Source organism: Typopeltis vanoorti, chromosome 22 (genome assembly GCF_054136105.1).
Source record: "Typopeltis vanoorti isolate ZY-2024b chromosome 22, IOZ_Tvanoo_1.0, whole genome shotgun sequence".
NCBI classification, from domain to species: domain Eukaryota; kingdom Metazoa; phylum Arthropoda; class Arachnida; order Uropygi; family Thelyphonidae; genus Typopeltis; species Typopeltis vanoorti.
This window is the reverse complement of record NC_143570.1, coordinates 10,819,027-10,845,241: the sequence shown is the minus strand read 5'-3', so window position 1 is coordinate 10,845,241 and position 26,215 is coordinate 10,819,027. Positions and strand designations below refer to the sequence as shown.

At 33.8% G+C, this 26,215-nt stretch overlaps 1 protein-coding gene across 1 annotated transcript in view; it reads right to left on the bottom strand.

The window, feature by feature from the left end:
* CCT5 (chaperonin containing TCP1 subunit 5) overlaps positions 1-26,215 on the bottom strand; it is an 86,357-nt gene that overhangs the window by 16,376 nt on the left and 43,766 nt on the right. Inside the window, exons 5-9 of the mRNA XM_090412350.1 lie at positions 23,566-23,758; positions 23,303-23,452; positions 12,691-12,810; positions 7,989-8,174; positions 638-775 (exon numbers count right to left, since the gene is read on the bottom strand). Coding sequence (XP_090268476.1) covers positions 638-775; positions 7,989-8,174; positions 12,691-12,810; positions 23,303-23,452; positions 23,566-23,758 — 787 coding nt within the window. The remainder of the gene's footprint in view (positions 1-637; positions 776-7,988; positions 8,175-12,690; positions 12,811-23,302; positions 23,453-23,565; positions 23,759-26,215) is intronic.

The following is a 26,215-nucleotide window of genomic DNA, read 5'->3' as shown; positions in this document are numbered from 1 at the left end:
ACTCCGTGAGGATTTGTGCTACGAGTCTGCATCTGTCTTCTCTTATTTTCAACACTATCTACATGTTCTTTTTAAATGTTGAAACTTTTTATTTTGATGTACGTACACTTTTTATGTATGTTCCACTAAAGTGTTAACTGGTTTGAAGGCCATTCTGACACTGATTAATATTAATAATTGGGCTATTTTTCTTGATATGTTGCCAGCATAAGGTAAAGGTGGCTGTGCCTCTGTAATTGATTTCCAGATTAATTTAAAGAAATAATGGCTGTAGGGAAGAATTTTCTTCCTGACAGCCTGAAGATGCTGTCAGCCATATAGACAGCAAAACAAGTCAGAGAACTGTTAATCTTTAATAAAAATAATAAAGTCTATGAGTCAAACCTGATTATTTATTAAAGTTGGTAATACAACACAAATCACTTCTCACTATAGGTCAAATACTTATACTGTACCTTTATCCTTTATTATTAAAAAAACAATTTAGTAAAAAGAGTCACTGAGAGTTAGTTTGGCTGATACAAAAAATACTCTTCCCAATGATGAAAATGAATGCTAGCAAATGATATTACATACACAAGACCAAATTAGGTGGGAATGTCTAAAATGGTGATAAATTAAAAACACAAGTTCTTACCTTATCTGCTTGTTCACTGACAGCTAAGGAACAAGCCATCTCTGCAGCTCCTCCACCATATACAACACGACAATCTTTTACCAAATTTCTTATCACACACAATGCATCATGGAGACTACGCTTAGCTTCATCAACTATCTGTAATGCAATTCAAATATAACAATTTTGAGCATTTCAGTTCCAATAAAACATGATCAGTTTATACCTAAATTAATAACTCTTGATAACTGAAATTTATATGTTCTTAAGGAGAGATGTACTAAATAAACTAAAGCAGATTCAAACTTAGAATTTGGATCATGTGTATAAAATTTCTTTGCATGAATCCTTACAAAACTGAATTTACATTCTCATAATTGTATTTATGTTTAAAGGGGTATGTTATGTTTTTTTAATAAGTTTGAGGATATCAAAAAGAAATGTCAATGTACTATACTACTGTTTTTAATTGTAGTTTTGGTATATATAAGAAATTGCCTATTATTGTTTCTATTTCTCATTTATTTTTACGTGTAAAAGAATTCACTGTTTCAATTTAAAAAAACATTTCATATACAACACTGTTACACATGAACCTATAATAGCAGCTGTTCTGACTATATGTCTGCCTTACTATTAGTCTATACAAACTGTAGGAAGAGATACCAGAAGTAAATCTTTTGAAATTGGAATATCTAAAAAGGAAGCTGCTGAAGCAACAAATATATATACATATATATATATATATATGAAAATGAAATGAAGATGAAAATGCATTAAAAGTTCAGAGGTGATTGGCTAAGTTGGTTTCTGGTCTCTGGAATGTAGAGTATGAAGACAGATTGACAAAATGCAATTTGCAGAAATTGGTGGATAGAAGGAGGAGGGGGAATATGATGTGGAGGACATTAGACATATAAGCTGTTAAGAGGTTATTACCAGATTAATGTCAGGAAGGTTTTGCACAAAATGGGTGAGGATAGCAAGAAAACAAGAGGACATCCCTGGAAGCTGTATAAAGAGGGTGTGAGCAAGGGAGTGAGGAGCAGTTTTTTTGCATGGAGAGTGGTGAGAGATTGGAATTCATTGCCCAAGAGTGTGGTGAGTGCAGAGACAGTGAATACATTTAAGGTACCGTATGATAACTCTGTGTATAACAGTGGACCTCCCACGATGAGTCTTTGACTTTTGTTAGCTGGAACACCTATTCAATTCATCATTTGGTGGATTATTTGAATTAATTACTCAACTAGTGAGATTGTTGTGTGATGAAGGGAATTAATTGATTTGTCCAAATGAAAGATGTGAGGATAAAAAAAATCCTCTTAATACCTTTTGATTCTTCATTTATTCTTTTAGTCATAACATTCTTAGAATATCAGAAGGCTGGTCTTCACTCAGTGCATGATTGAATGCAACTTTACTTTAGTACTGATATGTGTATGCCATGATTTTGCTGAATAGGATTAAAAACCTAATTTTTTTTTCTTTTTTTTTTTCAGGTGTGTGTGTGTGTGTGTGTGAGGGAGGAACCTTGCCTACATTGAAACTGACTCTAGAATTAAAATAAAAAAATCTGCTAATACCTTTTATTCCACTATAGGGAGTAGTTGAGGTTATTTAGCCCATTGTTTTTTGGAGGTTGAGGGAGAAATTCCATCTCCACTGGTAAGCCAATCAGAGATAGCTGACCTAAGACTATCACTAATTGTAAATAGCATCTGGTGAAGGGATGGCAAGCATTGTTGTTGTCTTGAGTTTCTTTCCTAACCCTAATGTAATACATTTATTGTCTGAAATAATGTGGGTTTTATGGTTGATTTTCTTGAATTTCCTGGAGAAAAGACTTGTTTGCCTTTGAGAGCTCAACTAATTTGGGAATAGGTTGAAGAGTGGTTAGTGAAGGTTCCTCTAGTCAGCAGTTACATTCAAACCAAGAATGGCTTTCTTGGGCAGCCTAGTGCTATGGGTGCAAATGTCACTTCCACAGGACTACACAGGCCTTAACTTTGCTGAAATATGGCATTTGTTAAAAAAATATTTTCTGTAGAATCACTTGAATTTTTGTCCATTTCTTCTCCTGCAAACTTAACACACATAGAAGTCACCACAGGCATATTAAAATATTAAAGAAAAGTTACTGAAGCCCTAAGGCAAAAAAAAAAAAACCTGGATTTAAGAGCATATGGGAATCAGAATCTTATAGGAAGTTTATAAGTTACATATCTTAATAACTTCCTGTTTTTATATGTGCAGAGAAAGAAATATTAACATACATGAGAAAGAATCGTCTGCGCGGTTAGCCTAGTGGCTATGCGCTTCACAACCATATGCCTGGGAAAGGAGTGTCCTAGGTTCGATTCCCGTCGGTGACGTGAGGAGCTGAAGGATCTTCCTCAGCCATAGCCAAGTTAGCCAGTCTTGGGCATGGACAGCAGGGTTTTTTCCCCAGTTTATTCTGGGGTTTTTCATCCCACAAAGCAGGCAAACTGGCCTTGAGAACTTAACACTACAGGCCATAGGATATACCGGGGCAGAGGGCTGACCACCTTATCCTGTAAACGGATTGAGGTCCGATGATCAATGGACCCTCGACACCGCAAGGTAAAAGAGGGTATAAAGAAGATGATGATGATGATGATATATATATATATATATCCTGAATAAAATATGGAAGACTAACAAACATTATTAATAGTATTTTCACTTATGTATCATAGGCATCATTGATGAAAAAAGGAACAACATAACATACAATTCAACAAAAAAAATAAACATAGTACTATGATAGCTTTAGTACAGTAACAGAAAATAAATTTCTATAGTTAAACTAGGAACTATTAGCAGATACTACTTCCTGTAAGGGAGAAAAATGTATGCCATCAGCTCTACCCAAGTTAGGATAATGTAACAATGTTTTAGTTTCCTTTATAAAGCCTTTCATAAGGAATCTACTCTGATGCAAAACGTTTTTTTTTCCAAAGAATCCTGCATGCAGTGGAGATGGCATATTCTCCAAGAACCAAGTTATGTTCATGATACTTGATGTACATTTTACAATCAATGCAGTAAGTAGAGGTAGATGTTCCAGACTGTCCAAAATAAGAGATCAAAAGAGCAAGGAATCTGAGAGTTGGCCAGAAAGTTAAATGGAGGAAAGTTGTCTTCAGGAAAAGTAGACTTTCTGGATATGAATGCTGAGCTCTTGCATATTCTGATATTCCTTTGATGTACGGAAGTGGTATGCAAGTGATTTCTTCTTGAACAGAAGAAGCAGGAATTCTATAACTACTGAATTATTTTTTGATAAAGGTCTAGCTGAAGTCAGGGCTCTAGAAATACCCTTTTAATCTACTGGCCACAAAAAATTTTCATTGCCACATAATGTTATAGAATCGTTCAATTCTATAACATTAACACTATTGGAAAGAACCTGACAGGTGATATTCAATTATTTGCAGATAATACCAAGATAGGCAGGACAACATCAGGGATGCTACAGATATTATTATTATATGGGCACCTGCATGGAGTCTGAAGACTCATCGCATGATTTCAGGAAAAGTGTGGATAGGTTGGGTCTCCATAAATATTCATTTATGGAGACCCAATCTATCCACACAATCCATTATACCTCTCCTTGAACCAATTAACAAAGCACTCAAAACTCATTGTGGCAACCCATTCCACTCATTCACCACTCTCCAAGCAAAAAATCTAGTCCTCACACCCCTACTGATCACACCTTTATTCAACTTCCAGGGATGACCCCTTGTTCTGGTCTCCCTCTAGCCAAATGCTGAAGCATTTCCCCTGCATTTATCCTATAAAATCCTGTAAGCAACTTAAATGTTTCTATCATATCCCCCCTTTTTCTCCTATCAACCAACTTCTGCTGCAATCCACAACTTCAACCTATTCTCATAGGGAACATTCCACAGGCCACTCACCATCGTGGTCACTCGCCTCTGAATCCTCTCCACTGCTTTCTCATCCCCAAGAAACCCAAGGGACAAATATTCAGCACTTATAAAATGACTTCAATAAGCTTGAATTGTGTGCAAATGAAAATGGATATCAATTCAATGTTAGTAAGTGCAGCTTCACTTTGTAGTGATGAGATTTCCATGGCATATTATACTGGTAGGATTATGCCTGGAGAAACTGATGAAGCTAGGGATCTTGGCATAATGGTGGACAGGAAATTGAAGTTCACAGGTCACATGACAAAAACTGCAAATAGAACTTAGAGGATAATTGTGAACTTCAATTTCCTGTCCACCATTATGCCAAGATCCCTAGCTTCATCAGTATAAAGTGTGAAATATAAGTCACTCTGCCTCTTTCCAAGGCCTTGATATGACCACACTTGGAATTGTGTGAACAGATTTGGTTTCTGGGTTTCAAGGCATAATTCCACCAGTATAATATGTCATGGAAATCTCATCACTACAAAGTGAAGCTGCACTTACTAACATTGAATTGAACCATATTGCAGAAAGGCTGCAAAGAAAGATTTACAAAGATGATACTGGGATTTTGAAATGAAGATTATGAGGATAGATTGAAAGTATGTAGATTGCAAACACTGGTAGACAGGAGAAAGAGGGATGATATGACAGAGGAAGATTATAAGATATTAGTTGAAATTTTTCTTTATATGGCAGGTGAAAAGAAGACAAGGGGCATTCATACAAGTTAAGTATGTGTGTGTGGTTAAAAAAAGAGGGTTAGAGCATCTAGTATGAATGAGTTTAAGAAATGTATAATAGCTAGTATGGGTGATATATGGCCCCCTTCATGAGTCCTTGACTCGACTATTTTAAGATTTGTATTATCTACAAACTCATCAGAGCTGATTTCCTGTTAAGTCCTACTTCATTGATATGAAACGCCAAGCAAACACATTTTAAGGGAAATTATGAGGTCCAGTGATAACTCGACATCGATGTTATGATGACTTCTAATGATTAGATTTCACTCTTATTTTTAACAATAATAAACTTCTACATGTTTCTCTATATTCTAACTAATGATATCTTCAGGAAGTTAAGAAATGAAATACGAAAGCTCTGGGAACTCCCATCACAGTTATTTTGAAAATTACATTATAGTCAAGTTAACACGAGTTATCTTTCATATTATGCATTAACAATCATTGCAGATTGATTTTAGATGATTACTAGTGTGAGGTCTGATATGTTAAGTGTACAAGCCCAGTTTCTGTTCGAGGTGCTTTCAGAGTATATGCATTCTATATTAAGAATGGAGGCAAGTGATCAGTTCATTTTTTCTTTGCTGCAGATGTCAAACTTTTTACTGACATAGGTGGGATTTACTGCATGAACAAAAAAAATTTGTACACACTAGGATGTTTATGAAGGGAACTTTTTTCTTCTTTTTTTTTGGAAAATTGTGTAGGATCGGAAATGGTTTAAAAGCACTTCAGATATTGATATGTCTGGAGACTGCTCTAATTTAGTGTAAGGAAATGGAACCTTTATATTTGACTTCATTAATCTCACATGTAGATTTATTAGAGAACAATGATTTGTTTAAAGACTTATTCAATAGCCATATTGGAAAAATTGTTGGGAATGAATGTTGAGTTTTCTTTTTCTTTTTTTGTTGTTTCATTATCTTAATGATGCAAAACTATTTTTTTTAAGGCTGTGATAATTCCTAACTTTTGTTGTGGATGATGAAAAGAGCTGGAATAAAATTCTTCCCATATGGACTGGTTTTCTATACAAATGTAAATATTCCTTCCTTCACCTTATTTTTTTGTTAATTAAAACATTTAAGAATGGAAGATTATGTTTCAATTTCTAGAATAAACTGAATTTTTGGTGATAATTATTTAGGTTTCATAGGATGTGTTTCGAGATGATGAATATATTATCCACATATCAGTTTGGTTGGCCAAGCGATCAGCATATCCGCTCTCCAACTAATAGGCTGTAAGTTCACATCCTGTTTGGCATGAATGTTTGTGATTTTCTTTAGGTGGTAGATGAATTTTATTGCATGGTGCAAGAAAACCACCCCACTTGTTGGAGATCTAAAAGGGTTTCAAAAAGTTCTGCATTTGGTCTCCTCATGTTTGCCAATTATGTAAAAAATTAAAACAAAAATACATATTTAATTCATAAAAATATCCTTGCCCCACCCACAGTACTAATGTACTGTAGATATACAACCGAAATGGGTGGGGTCATATAAAAAAATAAACATTGAATGGAAATTATATTATGGTCAAGTGTTCAGGATAATGTGCTAGTTTAATGATCCTATATTTTATCATCAGGAATACAGTCTTAAAATATTATCCCTGATGTATTGCATTCTGTGATAAATTTAAAAAATCTTTTAAATTTATTAATTCTTAGTTATTCACTTGCAATCTCCATAATCCTATAAAGTAATGTATTTTATCAGTGCATTACTTTAATGCACTGGTAAAATGTAATGCATTTTACCAGTGCATTATTTTTTTGGATCTGAGCTAACAGCACTCTAAGTTCATTTACTTTCGAATGAGCAGCATCTGCTTTTCAAGATATTTAAAAAGACAAAACAGTTGCCACTGCAAAGATTTTTTAAATTTATCACAGAATGCAATACATCAGGGATAATATTTTAAGACTGTATTCCTGATGATGTCTCTGTGAAAGATGAAATACAGGATCATTAAACTAGCACATTATCCTAAACACTTGACCATAATATAACTGACCACACTGACAGCATCAGGAACTACTTCAAAACAAATGCAAATCCACTGCACAGATGGGCTTATAATGCCCACCTATGCAGTGAGTGTATGCTACAAAAATCCATAATGAAAATCAAATTGTAGTGGTATTGATAACAGCTGAAATAAAATTTGAGGAAAAACTGCAAAGCATATTCTATTCGATCACAAAAGAAATGAAAAAATTATGAAAGAACTAAACCAGAAATCAGTAATAGAAAAATTAAAGAAATATAAACAAATGGATGGAACACGTTGAAAGAATGAAAACAGAAAGATGACCAAAACAAGTATTAAATTACAAACCATTAGGAAAGAGAAAACCAGGTCGTTCTTCTAACGAGATTCAACAATGACTTCTGAGGCCAGAACAGGCCATTGTAGGCCTAAATCCATGAAAAGTATGACGATGATGGTGGTCATCAGTAAATGTCACTATAAAGAGTTATATTTACATTATATTTCTATTTGATAGATAATCAAATGGAAATATAACACAAAATTAGGTTGATTTCATGTTTTGATGTATTTACATTCAGATAACATTTCTTGAATTCAGTTTATCTATATAACAAAATTGCACTGAACTAGTTAAAGTGTCAATAAAAGTATACTCACCATCTTATTACCACCTCTGATGAAGATGGTGACTGCACGTGAATTCTGACACTCTTCAATCACTAACATGTGATCTTTGGTTGTTCCGAAATTTAATTCTTTTACAAGACCTGCCTTTCCCAATTTATCAGGAGTTAATTCTTCAAAGCGTGGAACTATTCTACCACCAGTAGCAATAGCAATTAGCTGCAGGAGGAAAAAAATAAAACAAAATAGTGAGCTAAAAATTCATACATATACAGCATGCACTACTTTATAAGCCACTCCCACCCCTTCCCCCCCTACTTTTCTGATCACTAAAAACTTTCTATTATGAATATACAAAATGCTGGACCAGAAGTGAGACTATCAGGATACCTATCCTTCTACCTGAGGTTGCTGAATAACTGAGATCACAGTGAACAACTGAAAATAAAACTATTAGCATGAATGGCTTCATGCTAATTGAAAAATAAAAATAAATTTTTTTTAAAAATCCAATGAGTGATTTACATCACAAAATATTACACTTTATTTTCAAAAAATCACCATAAGTCACTGTGCCCAGATCACTTTGCAGATGCAGAGAGGAAGCCTAAATTTAAAGTGAACCGTTGTAATTTGCATTACTCTTCATTGGTGTCAATTAGTGTAAAATTATTTAGTATAGTGCAGTACATATTTATGCAGTCAAAAATGTCTGGAAAGAGGAGAATGAAATCTACATTTAGGAATCTAGAATGAAACTGAAGGAACCTGTTCAAGTTTTCAGTTTCCCATTCTATGATCAGAACCATCTTAAGGAATACACAAAAAGTTGATATTACATTATAGAGTTCAAATTGTATTTCCAGTAAGTAATGCAAGTCAAATTCATAAGAAAGTGTCTATGGAAAATTAGGCCCCGAAAGCAGGGTTCTAATGTTTTACATTATACATTACAGTATACATTGACTTTTTTTTTTTTTTAAACATAAAGTTAGTAAATAAGGTTGTTTAAGGATCAAATGCAAATAAATGGAAGGAAACAAACACCAAGACATATGATCAAACATTCAGTTGTCACATATAATAAATTTGGTTTAATCCTTTATCCAAGTGTGTGCAAACAAAGTTTGCACCTGAAAGTATCTTCAGGAATGGGGTAAAGTGGTACAACACCGGGCAACTCCTTGCAAAGGTGGAGCAAGCTACCAACACTCCTATCTCAGTATCTCCCATAATGCAAAACACATCTCCTTGCAGATATGTATAATGTTATGCATTAAAGGAAGGGCCACTACCCAGACTAGTTTCGACCTTTATTGAGGTCTCTTCAGTGAGAGCCAGGCCCAAGTGGAGATACCAAGGCAGAAGCATTAGCAAGGTCATCTCCTTCTATAGGAGCTGCCAAACGGTGTGCCACCTTTTTATTAAATTACTCCAGATTTAGAGAAAGATGTTGAAAGTTTATTTTTCACTTGGTCAGACTATAATACCATTTTTGTACCACTTTACCCCAGTCCTGAAGATACTTTCAGGTGCAAACTTTGCACACACTTGGATAAAGGATTAAACTAAATTTATTATAGTCTGACCTACTACTAACATCAGAACATAATGCCATCTACTACTACCACCATGAACAGTATTTCCTCTCTATTTAGTATTTGGATTAGTCATTACTTATACCATTATCATACATAAAGATATGCATAAATTCACATGGAAAGGAGACAAAATCTTCATGCTGGATTAAGATACAAGAGTACACATGTGATAATGTGAAACAAGAAGTGATCACCATTTACTTTCAAGCAGGATAAAAATGAATGTATTAAAAATAATAAATGAAATAAATGATCCCCCTAATAGTGCTGAAGAATTTAAGTATTTTCCAAGTATATATGTGAACAATGGTCAGAAGGGAAAAGAAACAAATTTCTGATATCTGCAATCACTTGACAACTGATAAGTTGAAAGTAGAGATGACATCTCTCCTTTGGAAAATGTATGCAAGGATTAATTCACTTTGGATCATCTTCAATGAAAAATCAGGAACAGTTCCTTCTGATCGAAAGATGCAAGAGTTACTACAATTCAGTAGGGTGGGTCATTATATAAAAACTACATTTATATACCAGCAAGTGTTCTCACTAGTTTATACTTGATAGGAATTGCTTGTCAAGGAGAGCAGAGGAATTCATTCATAGAAGATCAGTTATGACAACTCTCAGTTTTGCACTTACAAAAATTTACATTTCTAAGTGCAATCTCCTTAGAAAAACATGTAAAAATAAATATATAGTTACACAGTAACATATCATGAGAGATTTTACATACCTGCTATTACTATTTTCAGAAGTCTTACTTCAATTCTTTCTATGCGTCTAAAGTATTTCTTTTGGTAATACTCTTAAGTCTTAAAATTCTACTGATCCTATTTAGAACATAGCTATCTGTCCATCTTTCAGCACATTAGATCCATAAACACGTGAAGAGCAGGTATCCTTTTTCTATTACTTTTTTTTTTCAGGTTCCAAGTTTCACATCCATAAGTAGCTGCTAAAGAAATACCTGCATCCAGACTTTAGAGAAGTCTCTGGTTATTGTTCTAGCTATTCCTCATCTTCTTCTGATGCCTTCTAACACCAACTTTACAAATTTAAGATGAATTTCCCTAAGAAATTTCTCCATTAACCACACTACCAGCCAAGACGTCTATAGACATCAAAGTTATCATGGATGCCAAATGCATATTAAAATTATAATACCATTGATATTACATTGAAATATATGATGGATACGAAGCATATGAGGATGCCTATTTGTTCCATAACGGCCGGCGAGGTGGTTAAAGTAAACTTGTTTCTCAAGATCTTCTCTGCCTATATTTCCTTCAAGAACCATAGGACTAGTTTTTCTCCTGTCACAAGGGAGGAACTAGGAAAGATTATGGTTCTTGAAGGAAATTGCATGTATCTCAGATTGCTGACCATCAATCACTTATCCCAATTCTTGTCTTTAGCACAGATACTAAACAGCCGAGAAGAAAATCATCCTTACCTATTTGAAGCCAATCACACCTGTTTTCCTCATGGCTTCTTGCTGACTGTGCAAGTTAGCTACCAACCTGATGTGTTGATGAAAAGCCATTATTTTCATTACCTCTCACCATTTCACATGAACACACTCAAAAGTTTTTCTATGAAACACATTACCACCAAAGGAAGTCTAAACTCTCTATACCTCTCAATGATCTGCCCAAGGCAAAGGATTTCATTCGGCTATGCCCTTGCCTATTCTTAAGATTGTCTGTTCCTCAGACGTCTCAGCCTCAATTCAAAATACACCAAATAAGTATTAACCTCCCAACCGGTTGAGGTGGATGAAATAGCCAAACCACCCTAGCATTTTTCATGGATCAAAATATCATAGGCATCCTACCTTTTATCATGTAACTACCCTCCTCTACTGTTAAGGGATTAACAGCGAATTAAGAGCGTTAGCAGATTAACTGGAATGGAGTGACCTTCTTGTCACTTGACTTTATGTGTATTGTGTTACTTGGAATTTTCTTTACTGTCCTTCGATATTTGACCATTTTGCTGTAAAACTTATTTACTATCTCTTCCTAAAATTAAAAAGAATTTCACATGTGAGAAAATAAATAACTAATCCTGAAATGGCAAGAGATCATGCTTTGCAATGTTACTATTTAGTAATAGTAAATTTGCTGTCTTTTATTCTTCAAATCAGTTCAGTGGAACAAAACAATTTATGTTCTTTCATTTGACTGACAATATAGAAGCGATTTTCAAATGTTTCTCTGCATTAAAAATTATGTTAGTTATTTCAATTATTTATTTCAACAAATAACATTTATTGAAATAAATAACCTTTTGCTTTATTGCCTTGCAAAATACCATTATATGGATCATCACAATTCAGTTTTTAATTATTATTTTTTTTTTATGAACAATAAATTATGTTAAATTGCATTACTGTTTCCGACTGTGAGAATTTAATATCAAAAATTGATACCCATTGTTATTTCAGCAGGGAATCATCACCTTCGCCTTTTGCTTAAAATTGCAACAGATGATTTAAAAAAATGTTTTTTTTTGTAAGATGCACATTACTATAATATCTAGTGCTTAACAACTGTAGAAATGTTGAAAATATATGAAGGATATCCTATTTTCCATTGCACCCCCCATTTTCCTCTATTTGAATTGAATTACAAAACTACCCTGTCTAAATTTCTACTGGTTTGAAAGATTTCACAAACAGTATTCAAAATCCATTACTTTTTACCATTTTGACAAAAGAAATAAGGAAATAATATTGTTGTATTCATCGAAGCAGGTAATTCTAATTCGGGACTATTTCTTTGAAATCTGAAATCAGCTGTCTGCTGAAGTTATTCTAAAGTTTAGTAATATCATACATATGATGTATGATATTTTTCTCATTTTTTGATCCTTTTGATATATATATTTTGATCTTTATTCTTGAATAAATTTGTAATATGTGACATTAAAACCTTTTCTTTCCCAATCACATTTAGTGCTCTAAACATTTCAAAGAGACAGCTAATTTTGTTTTTGCTATTAAAATACCCCCCCCCGCGCATTTCACAAACACCATGATTAATTATTACTTAACTGATGCAGCTTATCCATAAAGCTCAAAGTGAATATATTATGGCTATCTAGTCTTTTAGTTATTCAATAATACCTACCTCAATTTCAGGACCACCAACCCAGCGAACAGCTGGAAGTTCTTTCTGTAATAAAAGGTGATTGGCTTCATCATCAAAACCCCACTGACAAATAACTAAGTTCGCACCTGTATCTTTCACCTGTTTAAAAAAAAACAAAAAAAAAAAAAACGGACATTTTGATATTCTAAAACAACCAAACCATGTGAAGAACTTAAATATTTTAAATATGAACAGTTGTATAAACAACCTACCTATACATGACACAGATGTGCTTCTTTTAAAATAATCTTCTCATGTATGAGGTTGATAAAAAAAAAATGAAGAGGAAATAAACCCAATGAAGTTGGGTTATTTTCCTCTTCATTAATTAGATATCTGACAGATTTTCCCATTTTGCAAAACTAGTTTCTATCAGGAACAACCCAGCCACTATATATTTGCCTTTCGTTGAAATCTTTCTTATATCTTGGATAGGAATGAAACAGTTTTTTCATCCATGCATGAACACAAGCACTCTAACACACAATGCAGCTAGTTAATATTAGTTATGTTTCACAAAGAACTTCAACTCTGAGAGATAGATTCTAAAAGGAAGTGAAAACATTTTACCTAGATCTTGGTATTCCTCCAGGTCTCTTCCTGCTATCTTGGCATCCAACATCTGTTTTGCTAATTACCATAGAGTTATATTTTTTTGTTGTTGTGTGAATGTGATTTGCTCCATGTATGTTATTCCCCACCTACATCCAACCTATACATTAAAGTTAGTCACGGAGTAAGATAACAATATATTTAATTTTTATTTATTTATTTTTTATTGGTTAGAATGTTCCAGATTCATATCCGTGAAAGTGCATCAACTTCAGGATCGACATGTGTTCTAAAGAATAAAGCTCACTTATAAAAAAAAATTAAAACATTTACTTTAAACATATACTTATATACCACATACAAAGAATAATTAAATGACCATTTTTAAATTAACATCAATAAGCTATAAATTTCTCTCATACTCTAACTTTCACAGCTAATTCAATACTGAGAGAACACATGAAATATTTTAAAAAACAAACTGAAATTAGCATTCAGGTAAAATTTCACAAAAAACCAGGAATACATTAATTGAGAGAAAATATTTTCACATACAAAGGGTTGATATATTATACTGTGCTGTATACAAGGATGATCTGAAAAGTTCTCGGCCTTGACAATAGATGGCAACACTATCGGCACGATTTTTTTTTTATTAAGTTGGTACATTTGTCATAAGCATCCATCTGAAACTGCAAATCATTCTATCAAGTAGTTTGTTTTATACAGCTGTCTGAAACAAAAGTGTTGTATCCCTTAAAATGGATAAAACTGAATATATTGGGGTTATAAAATTCTTTGTAAAAGAAGGTTTAATGCCAAAAGAAATTCATTTGAAGTTCATAAAAGTTTATGGGCACTCTTTTTTGTTTTTTGACAATTAAGAAATGAGCTGCTGAGTTTAAACATGGCCGTACCAGCCTTGAAGATGATCCATGTGAAGGACGCCCAAAAAGTGTAACACCACCAGAAAAAAATCGATCAAGTGCACGTTATGGTATTGGATGACCGGTGAGTCAAAGTGCATGCAACTGCTGAGACTATAGGCATTTCAAAAGAACATGTAGGATATATTATGCATGAAGAATTGCAAATGAAAAAGCTTTGCATAAGATGGGTGCCATGCTTGCTCACAGCAGATCAAAAACACACTTGCATGAAAATCTCTGAACAGTGCTTGGAGCGTTTTAACAAGAATAAAACTGATTTTTGTGCATTGATTTATTACTATGGATGAGACCTGGATTCACCATTACACATCAGAATCCAAACAGTGGACAGAAGCCGGTTGTTCAGTGCCAAAGAAGACAAAGCCAGTTCCATCAGCAGGAAAGGTCATGGCATCTGTGTTTTGGGATGCTAAAGGCATTGTGTTTATTAATTATCTTGAAAATGGTAAAACAATATCCGGGGAATATTATTCCGATCTTTTAATCAGACTAGATGAAAAAATTCGTGAGAAAAGACCTGGTTTGCAGAAGGACAATGCACCTGCTCACAAAGGTGTTTTTTCAATGGGAAAATTAAGGGATCTGCACTATGAATTGTTGGAACATCCACCCTAGATTTGGCTCCCCCTGACTTCTATCTCTTCCCAAAACTAAAACTCTTCCTCACTGGTCAGCATTTTTCTTCGAATCAAGAGGTATAGGGTTGCAGTTCTAGAGGAGTATTTTGCAGATCTCACTGAGAACCAACCACTACAGGGACAGGATAATGGTGATGGAGCATCGCTGGAATAAATGTATTAGTCTTAAGGGTGATTATGTTGAAAAACAAAAAATAATTGTGAAATTATAAATTCATTTTTTCATCATTGGGCCAAAAACTTTTCAGGCCACCCTCATATATAAGGGTGGTGATATGAGTTAGCATGTATATATTGGCCAGTATGTGTAGGTTTGTGGTAAACAATAAAAGATAGACAGCGAGTCCTGATAATTCAATTTCAATAGTAAATTGCATGCTCTGATATTGTTTGTTCAGGTGGCTAAGGAATGTGTTTAAAGTTCGGTGACCGTGAGCCCAGATAATGAAAACATCGTCAATGTATCTAAGCCAAACTGTAGGCTTTAGACTAAAGTGACAGACTTAAGTAATTTCACAGGATAAAGAAAAAAAATCTAGGCCGTCAGGCACTGTTAAGAAACTTATACTCCATTACGCCCGGTCTCCCAGAATATATGGTGTTTCCAATGTACACAAGCTTAACATTCCACTTCGGCCAATAGTTGAGGAATAGACAGCCCTAATTATCACCTAGCCAAGAAATTAGCACCAACACTCAAGGAGTTGGTAGGCCATTCCCCATCCTATATAAAGAACACACATTTTATAAAAAAAATTAAAAACATAACACTCAGCAAAGATGATTTATTAGTCAGTTTTGATGTTTCTGCCCTTTTCACAAATGTCCCAATCAGTGACACAATTCTTCTAAAGAACAAATTTCCATTCGACATAACAGCTCTCTTTGTCCATGTACTACGTTCCGGTTACTTTGTGTGGCAAAATAAATTTTTCCTACAAAAAAAAGGGTACAGCCAAGGGCTCACCTCTACCCCCCCCCCCAATTGCTAACTTTTATATGGAAGCTTTTGAGCAACGTGCTCTTGATTCCTTTACTCTAACACCTACAGTTTGGCTTAGATAAGTTGACGATGTTTTTGTTATCTGGCCACACGGTTGCCAAACTTTAAACACATTCTGTAGCCACCTGAACGAACAACATGAGCACATACCATTTACTATTGAAATTGAAAATCAGGACTCATCCCCTTTTCTAGATACACTAGTCACACGTCTTCCCCCTCAGGCTGTCTATCCTTCACTGTTTATTGCAAACCTACACATACCAGCCAATATATACATGCTAACTCATATCACCACCCTTTGCAAAAATTTGGAGTCATTAACACCCTCAAAAACAGAGCTATAACAATTTGCTCAAATGAACAAGCTCTTAAACAATTATTAAAAATAAATAGAATATGTCTATAAATAATGGCTATAGCAAAAATACTATTAATAAAGTTCTCCATAAAACTTCATCAAAAAATAATATAGATTACAGTAAAATGATAGCTATCCCATACATTAAAGGGTTATCAGAAAATATTTAATAGAATCATACACCATTATAATCTTAATGCCACTTTTAAACTAGCTTTAAAATTAAAAAACATATTCAACTACTCTAAGGATCCTCCCCCCCCCCCCCCACACTGGCACATCCTGGAGTTTATTGCACCTGTAACTTACCTTATATTGGGGAAACTGGACGTACAATTCCTATCCGTAAAAAAAAGGACAAACGACACATTAAGTTTAACAATTTTGGTGAAGCAGGCCTCTCAGATCACGATCTTAACACCCTACACCAGTGTTTCTCAACCTTTCTAAGCCCGAGGACCAGTAAAACAATTCTACGGAGCACTAAGTTTCAGAGCCATAGCTTGGGGGGGGGGGGGGGGGGGTCAGCCCTGGGCAGCACCTTTTTGGGGTTTAAGAAATCTTGCCATACTGTCTATGGTAATAAAACTATATTTTTGTTCACTTCACCCCTCTTTTTTATTATTCGTCATTTTGCTGCTACAAATTTAGCAGCAGAATGACGAATAATAAAAGAGGAGTGAAGTGAACAACAATATAGTTTTATTGCTTCTGCCTTTGAACATTCTGACACTATTTGTTGGTTTTTTTTAAGTCTCCATTTGATTTCAATAATTTTTACTTATTCAATTTTATTTTGTTTTGTTCAGATAATTAAAAATATATATATTTAATTAATTTAAGTCTGCCTGCGGACCACCTGTCCCATCGTCATGGACCACAGGTTGAGAAACACTGCCCTACACCAAACTGATTGGAAAAGTACTTGCTCGTTACATCATACAAAAACCTGGTGTGAACAGAAATTTAAAGAAGCCTGTGAAGTTTTGATTAACCCCCCTAATCTTAACAATAATGGTGGCATAAAAATCCCAAGAATTTGGATGGCACACATTCAGCCCACTTAGTTTCCAGCAAACCCTGACTTTAGGACTCTTAAGCAATTTCATCATCATCATCATACGTATCAAGGATTTAGGCCTAGTATGGCCTGTTCCCGCCTTAGAAGTCATCGTTGAATCGTTTAAGAGGACATCCTGGTTTTCTTTTTCCTAATGGCTTGTACTTTAAGGCTTGTTTTGGTAATCTTTCTGTTTTCATTCTTTGAACGTGTTCCATCCATCTATGCTTATATTTTTTTATTTTTTCAATTACTGGTTCTTGGTTTAATTCTTTCATAATATCTTCGTTTCTTTTGTGATCAAATAGGGTATACTTTGCAGTTTTTCTCATAAACTTCATTTCTGCTGTTGTTAATCTTTGTTTGTCTTTTTGTTTTATTGTCCAGATTTTGCTTCCATACATTAAGACCGGTAGGGCTAATGTATTGTATACTTTTAGCCTGGTTTGTTTTTGAACTAGGTTTGGTTTAAATATAGAGTTAATTACTCCTGTTATTTTTAAATATTTTGCAATTTTTACGTTTATATCTTTTTCATTTTCATATGTGATCATACATCCTAGGTAGTTGAATGAATTCACCTGTTCTAAGATCTTGTTATCTATTACTATTTTAGTTCTTGCTCGATCGTGTCCTTTAAAGGCCATAGTTTTTGATTTTTTCGTTGATATTATCATACCATAATCTTTGGGTATCTCATTTAGATTTAAAATAGCTTTCTGTAAGTTATCTTCAGAATTTGTAATTATTATTTGGTCGTCTGCAAAGAGGAGAGTGTTTAAGTTAACTGTAGGTGAAAGTTTAATTCCTTGATGTAAATTTTTACTCCATTTTATTATTATTTCATTTAAGTAGATATTAAAAAGAGTTGCTGAGAGGGGACATCCCTGTCAGACCCCTTGGTTTATTTCTCTCGTATAAGATAGCTCATGATTTAATCTTATTTGTATTTGATTATTTTCATATATACTTGTGATAGCTTTTGGAATATTGTTTGGTATTTGTCTTTCTTTTAATATGTTAAATAATATGTTTCTTTTAACTTTGTCAAATGCTTTTTCAAAGTCAATAAATGCAATATGTGTTTCTAAATTATATTCTCTTCTTTTCTCTATTATTAATTTTAGGCAGAAGGCTGGATCTATACATGATCGTCCTTTTCTAAATCCATTTTGTACCTCTAGAATAAAGTTTTCGGAATATTTCATTAGTTTGTTATTTAAGATTCTGCTGTATATTTTGTAACATGAATTTAGTATACTGATACCTCTATAGTTTTTAGGGTCATCTCTATTACCTTTCTTAAAGATAGGAATCACAATTGCTTTTTTCCATTCTATTGGGGGGATACTAGTTGAGTAAATTTTATTTAAAAACAATAAGAGCCTTCCTTTGAATCTCGTTCCTGCGTATTTATATAGTTCTGAACCTAGCTTATCTTCTCCAGGTGATTTTCCGTTTCTTGTTTCTTTCAGGCTGATTTCTAATTCTTCTTCAGTTATTTCCTTTTCATTAATTGTTTGCCAGTTGTCTGTCCACAGTTCTGTGTAGTAATTTAGAAATTCTTCTAATTTCAATTCAGTGTTTAATTTTATGTTTTCTTTGGTATCTGCATTTAGGTGTTTCAAAATCTTATATACATTGGGTCTTATTTTATATAAATCATGTTCTAAATTAGAAACAAATTTATTCCATGATTCTCTATGTCTTTTTCTGACTTCTCTTTTAGCTATGGCTCTTATTCTTTTATATTCTATTTCATCTTCTAATCTTTTACTGCTTAACCATTTGTGATAGGCTTCTTTTTTCTTTTTGATTATTTCTTTGATTGTATCATCCCAGATCTTCAGTTTTTTTCTTTTATTGAATTTTTTGGTCTTTCCTAAGCTTTCATTTGCTGCTGCATTTAGTATCGTTTTTATATTAAGCCATTCTATTTCTTCATTTTGTTTTATTTTATCTAGATGCTGGTTAATTCTTTGTTCATATAGCCATTGTACATTTGTGTCATTCAATAGTCTAGTTTTATAAACAAATGTTTCAATTTTTCTTTCTGTTCTTGTTACTTGTAGCCATTTAGGTGGTAATCTTAATCACCACCTAAATGGCTATTTTTATGCCACCTAAATAATGGTAGCATAAAAATCCCAAGAATTTGGATGGCACACATTCAGCCCACTTAGTTTCCAGCAAACCCTGACTTTAGGACTCTTAAGCAATTTTATAGCTTTTATTGGCCACTATCCATACCAGCTGGTTGTAATTTATGTATACTTATATAGGTAACTTTTTTTTATCTTTATATATTATTTATTAATTTTTTTCTATTTTTGTAAACATGTTACTCTCCAGCTTAATTTAATTTTGCAACCTAATAGATAACAATAATAATAATAATAGGACTCTAGCTTTGATGTAAGTTTTTTTTTCCATCAGAGGTCAGGCCAATCGCTGTAACGGTTGGTCAGTAACTTTAGCATGCCATGCAGATTGTAGCGCAGCTTGTTTCTTTGTATAGGAAAACCTCGTCTAACACAAATTCGATATGCGTGATAATCACGCATATCAGTTAGCACGACAACTGAGTGGAATGATACTATTTCCAGCTTGAAGCGAGTGAATAACCAATTAACATGATTTTTTTACGTTATGCAAAATTTTTTGTTACCAATCTGCAGCGAGTGGAAAAGCTGGAAGTCATTAAGAGACATGAAAGTGGTGCTAGTAATACAATGATTGTGCAAGACCTGAGATACAGCAAGTCTACAGTTTGGACTATATTAAATAAGAGCAAAGAATATAAAGAACAAGGAACAGTTGCTACTGCTTCTTTAAGCATGCAGATCACCTGAAATAGAAGCCATTTAATGACTGAGATGGAGCGTCTTCTGTCATTCTTGAAAAGAATACCTCTTAGTACAGGGAATATTTAGGCAAACGCTCTCAATATTTTTACCTCATTGAAAGAGACCAAATTTCAAGTGGAAAGTGAAAGTTTTACTGCAAGTTTAGGATGGTTTTTGACTGTTTTAAAAATCGAACTGGACTGCATAAAGTAAGAATATCTGGGGAATCTGCTAGTGTTGATAAAGATTCTGTAGAGTGTTTCCTGAAGAATTGCAAAGCATAATTCAGGAGGGTGATTATGACGATTGGCAAATATTCAATGTCGACGAAATCAGTCTCTTTTGGAAGCGTATGCCAACAAAAGCTTTTCTAGCTAAAACTGAAGCATCTTAATAAGGATACAGAGTATCTAAAGATCGTCTTACGCTTTCATTAGGAGGCAATACAGAAGGCGATTTTAAACTCAAGCTTATGTTAGTTTATTGTGCACAAAATCCAAGATCTAACATTATTGAAGAAATCAGCACAATTGGAAAAGAACTTGGATTTAATGAAGATGTGAGAAACTTGCTCGATTCCCATTCAAAACAGTGTGCATGTGAAAAAGAAGATGAGTGTGAACAAGAAGAGAATGTTATGACTAAGAAGCTAACTGCAAAAGAACTTGAGCTAGTTTTCAATCACATTGAGTATGCTAATGAAATTTTCTTTGATGCTGATCCTGATATGAAACCAATCTTCGAAGTCTGCCGAATTCTTGATAAAACGATCGTCAGCTATCGCAAATTGCCTGACAAGATGAAAAGGTTGAGCACAATTCAAACATCTTTACTTAATTTTTTTTGTAAAAAAGTGACTGAATCAAATGTTTATACATTAAATAAATATTTAAGCAATTGATTTTTATCCTCTAATATAGCTTATACTGTATTTTTCCCCCAAATTTATGCTAACTGATGGATGAATTATAATTATTCCTATTGATTATTGTATTCGCTTAGCATGCATTCACAGATGGATTAATTAATCGCATTAAGCAAGGTTTTCCTGTATATATGTGCATATTCCAGATGATGACCTTAATGTGAAGGTTGAAATATTGAGTGTTTATTTTGGTTTATATTAAACTAAAGTTTTACTCTAACACAGTAGTTGTTTCCATAATTTTCATGATGTAAAAAGAACAAATTATTACAATTTGATGAAACATGGAGATTAAAGTGTTTTAAGATTATGTTCTTTCTTGTACTTATATCAGGTACTTATATAAGATCTAAGGACTTAACAAATATAAAATTTAGGACTGCGGCAAATTATAAGTTGTGAAAGTAGACAAGTGTAATTTAAAGAGTGATAACCTTAGGGTGTGTGAATACAAGGTGATAATGTATGTTTACTAGGTTTTAATTAAGAGAGTTATGAGGATCTTATGTATGAAGTAATATAAAACAGCTGTATTGTTATTCCTATGTGAGTTATGAGAATTTACTGTTCGTATTTGATAATTATGATAGCACATAAATTTGTAGTTTAGAAATGATCTTTCCCAGACTTCCAAGAACTGTATATATATTAGTATGTTAAATAAATCTTTTGCTTACTCTGATTCAGTTGTTTGTTAGTACTACCTGATGCACCACTTGCTAAATATGCGAACCTAAGCAGGAGATTTGAGTAGTGTGTCTACAGTCATGATTGCATGGTTGTTAGTCACTGAGGTACAGCTGGGTATTCACTTCTTGTTTAAGATTTTCTCCTTTAAACTAATTGTCCTAAGTGGCACAACTGATAACAAATAAATGTCTTAGGATTTTATGAGAAGAAGAACCTCAGAAGCTTTGTAGCATTTGGATTTTGGCTCTACCCCAGGGCAATTCCCTTTGTACTTAGATAGTACCACGTGACACCAAGGGGCGAATAAACGTAGAGAGCATAGATATCAAAGTTATAAAAAAAAAGGTGACACAACAGATTGCCCATTTTTGGAATAGGATGGATATGAGATCACTTCCATGCATTAAGAACAATTGGAGAGATGCCACCAGGACCAGAAGACTTTTTAATGTCCTAGTTATTTAGTAGTTTCCTGATGTCATTGGTTGAAAAATTACAGGAGGCATACAGTACTTGGATTCCGGTATGGTAGGTGGTAATTTCCCTTGGTCATCAATGCAAGAGTTTGAGGGAAAAGAGTGATGATAGGAAATCAGTGGTACCATCAGGAGGGGGAGAGAGAGAGAGGGAGGTGGGAGGGCATGCGAGAAGATGCATCCAACACTTGGCAAGAGACCAGAAGGTGGATCTCTATCATTTGGATGATAGAGATCCACCAATTTTGAGAAAAAAATTACAGTAAACGAACGGCTTCAAGAGCAAAATTATATGAAAAATGAAGATTAAGAAAGAACTTAGCATTGTTAGCATTCATGTGTGAGCAGTGCTACTCTAAGATTCATTTAAGTATGAGAGTTTTTGATGCCAAAGATGGAAAGAAAAAGACCTACAGGATCAATCAAGATCTAAGTGGACTGATGTAGTTCAAAATATAAAGAAGACTGAAATATACGATGTGACAATTCTGGAATGCTGATAATTGACAAACTATTTTTTAATAAGTTCATAAGAAATCAATATGAGATTAATAATAATGTAAACTTAATTCTGTATAAATGTATTAGCATCCCTTACTCCTTGAGAGTACATACTTGAGAGGAATTAGATCATGTAAAAACAATTCAGTAATAGCACAAACCCGTATAAGTGTCAAACCTCCAGTAATTACAAATATGAGATCTCAAAAGCATTTCAGAAACAAATCCATGATTTTTCCTTTTCACTCAATATTGAAGTATAAACATAGATATGAGCAGGTAATGTGTTAATACGATTATCCCTGACTGCTCCTAGAGGCTAAGAACTATCCCTATCTGTGCTGTGAATAAACATTAAACATTTATTAAGTACATATAAGGTGTTGAGAAACATACAGAAAATAAGCAGAAAGATATCTTTTATTATTACTGAATTAAGCAACAACTAATTTTATTTTACTTTTACTTTAATTTTATTTTACACCCTCTTCAACAGAACAATTAATTAAAAAACTTCTAATAATACCAAAACATCAAAAATTTTTTACTTAAAATGCTATAATGAGTCAGATAAAATAATAAAATTTACCTCCTTCACCATTTGTTCAAACTTTTCTTGCTCATACTTCCTAAGAGCTTTGTAGCTTTCTACTGATGTCACATCCAACTTATGCTTGGTTTTTGGTTTTGGAGGTTCAAATGGACAGGTAAGAATGGCCAGTCTTACATCTCTCAATTCCTGAAATTATATTTTAAGCTATTACATGAAATCTGAACTAGCAAATAAAAAAAAAAAAAAAAAAAAGAAGAAAAAAAGGGAAGAAAAACGAGAGAGAAAGGAAGCATAAAAACCTTAGGCATCTGAGGATGGCTAAAATCTTTGTCAACAATCACACCTCGAACAAGTGTTGTATCCTCCAATCGTCCACCTTCTTTACCTTCCATCTTAATTAGTTCAAAGTCAACATCTTGTCTCTCTAAATCGGCTACAGACATGACTGCTTCAACTGCTATTTCTGCAAACTGCCTTAAGCAGCGGTTCACTCTGTAAAGACAATTACAATTATCACAATGGAAGTATGTTAACTGGTTAGTACAATCATCTAAAAAAAGGAGAGCATTTCAATTTGAATAATGGTACCCATGAATAGTTCATACTAAATGAGAAATATAATGACCCCATATGAATGACAATTAAACTTGATAACTAAATTGTTTTTATGTGACTTCCATTGAAGAAGTCACTGCAAACTTATAATACATTGATAACTTCGGTGGACTAAGAATTTTTCTCCCATTTCTATTAATTATATATATACATATATTTTTTTTTTTTGCATTTTTTATTCATTTTTAACAACTTTTGAAACCCTGGTCAGAGACCAAACACGAAATTTTTCCAATTCAGTTCAGGCCGCTAATAGGCAGATTAGTGGTTTCACTCAGAGCAATGAACTTCATTTCCTAAAGACAACCACAAACATCCATGTCCACGGCAGGATTTGACTCCATCGGCATGTTGGTTGGAGGGCCGAGATGCTAACTACTCAACCAAGCAGGCCAGCAATTAAATTAAAAATACAATGCAAACTGCACAATGATGTACTCCAAGGTTGAACACCTCACGTGGATGATATTACTCAAAAAACCTTTGGTTTCAAATTTCACTTTGCAATGGATGCTTATATCTTTTGTGGTTATTTATTTTGATTCTCAGTGTGAGACCACAGCTCTGTTTAGTGAAAGCCTGAAGTGGCTTGAAATAGTTCCATATCTGGTCTGTAGAATAGGATTTTCAGCCAGTGGCCAATACACAATACTAATGTAGTTTCCTTCATGGGCAGGATAGACAAAGCATCATTCATCAATGTGGAATAATAACAACAACAAGGAAGCAAACAGTCAAGAGTAACTGGATATAACTGCATGCGAACAATGGCTATCACATAAATGTGGGCATACATATGCCGAAGACTAACACAATACACAGAACCTTAATTCTGAATAAATAAGTATTGTTTAAGTTAATAGTAACACCAGCATTGAGCTTTTAGCCATTCTTCGTATGCAGTTATATAGTTTTTTGTGTGGTTGGCTAAGGTTAAATAACATTGGACAACAAAATTTTACACAAGTCATGCCCTCCCCACCTCCAGATTAATTTGGTCATTTCTTATATATAGATTTCAAGTAGCTGAACACGAATATGACAGTGAGAGATCTGCAATAGTTTCTTATATGATAGAGTAATAAGTACTTATCACATATAGAGTAAATCCTCGATTTAACGGACTAATAGGTACATTAAATCGTGAATTTTTTAAAATAAAAATATCTGTAACATCATACTGCAATTTTATCAATATTAGCACTGTAATAACAAAAAAAATTGTTTTACACACAATTTTCACACTTTTAGATAAGTTAATGTTCAATGTCGAGGTGCTTGGTTTAGGTAATCCTGCTAAAAAACTATCAAGTTTTTTTTTGAACTTTTGAATTCTGCTGTTTGTGTAATAAAACTGCTGCAAAAAGCCACGCCAAGCGACAAAAGAACCAATTACAGTGCGATTGGTGCGATCACGTCCTAATCATTCGGCAAACATGTTTTATGAGTGTGAGGGGCGACTCATTTATGTCGGCTAAATTACTACAGTGTTTTTCCAACATATGATGGCCTATTCGCCAAAATTTGTTAAAAATAACAGGAAATTAATAACAAAAAATACCCTGTAAGCAAATCTTGGTTAAAAGCATTTTAAAATTATCAGGGTGTTAGTTAATTTTCACATGTGACATACAGACCGGAAATTTTGTCCGTTAACTAGAGGGTTTACTGTACTGGTAAATGTCTGCTTCTATGACCAACATCAAATTGCCTGTCATTTGATTCAAAGGGTATTCATCAGGCCATCTATATCATAGCAAAACACAAGGTCATCTTCCTTTCGTAAGTAAGGTGCAAACTGTTCATGACAAGTGCGAAATGAAATAACTCGTAAACTTTCCTTGAGAAAATTTCATTGTAGAAGTCTTGATCGCAGTAACTCTGCTTTTGGCCTTCGACAGCTCTAAATTGTTCAGTTCTTGTGTGAGAATGTGTCGCAAAGATGATGCATCGTGGCCAACATGTGGATCATCGTTAGATGCTGAAGGCTCAGGAGAACCCAACATGAAGAACTGGTCAGAGAGCAGATGGTATATTTAGGTACGCTATTGTCCACTTTTTTTCCCTCGTGATGCCTCCCAAAATAGGTGGTACCATGCAGAAGTAGCTGTCATTTGCAAGACTACTTGGTTCCTTCCAAACCAGTGGAACAGGAAATGCATCAACAGTTTACTCACTGCATCAACTCACCACCTTTCAGCCACTTTGGAAGATTTCTAGCACAAGCACTGCAGCATGTGTGGGATCCAGGCCTTGTTCTGGTCCCCGATCTTACATGCAAAATAAAGCTGATATATTCAGTGAAATAATTTGTATTTTTAACTGTTGACAGGA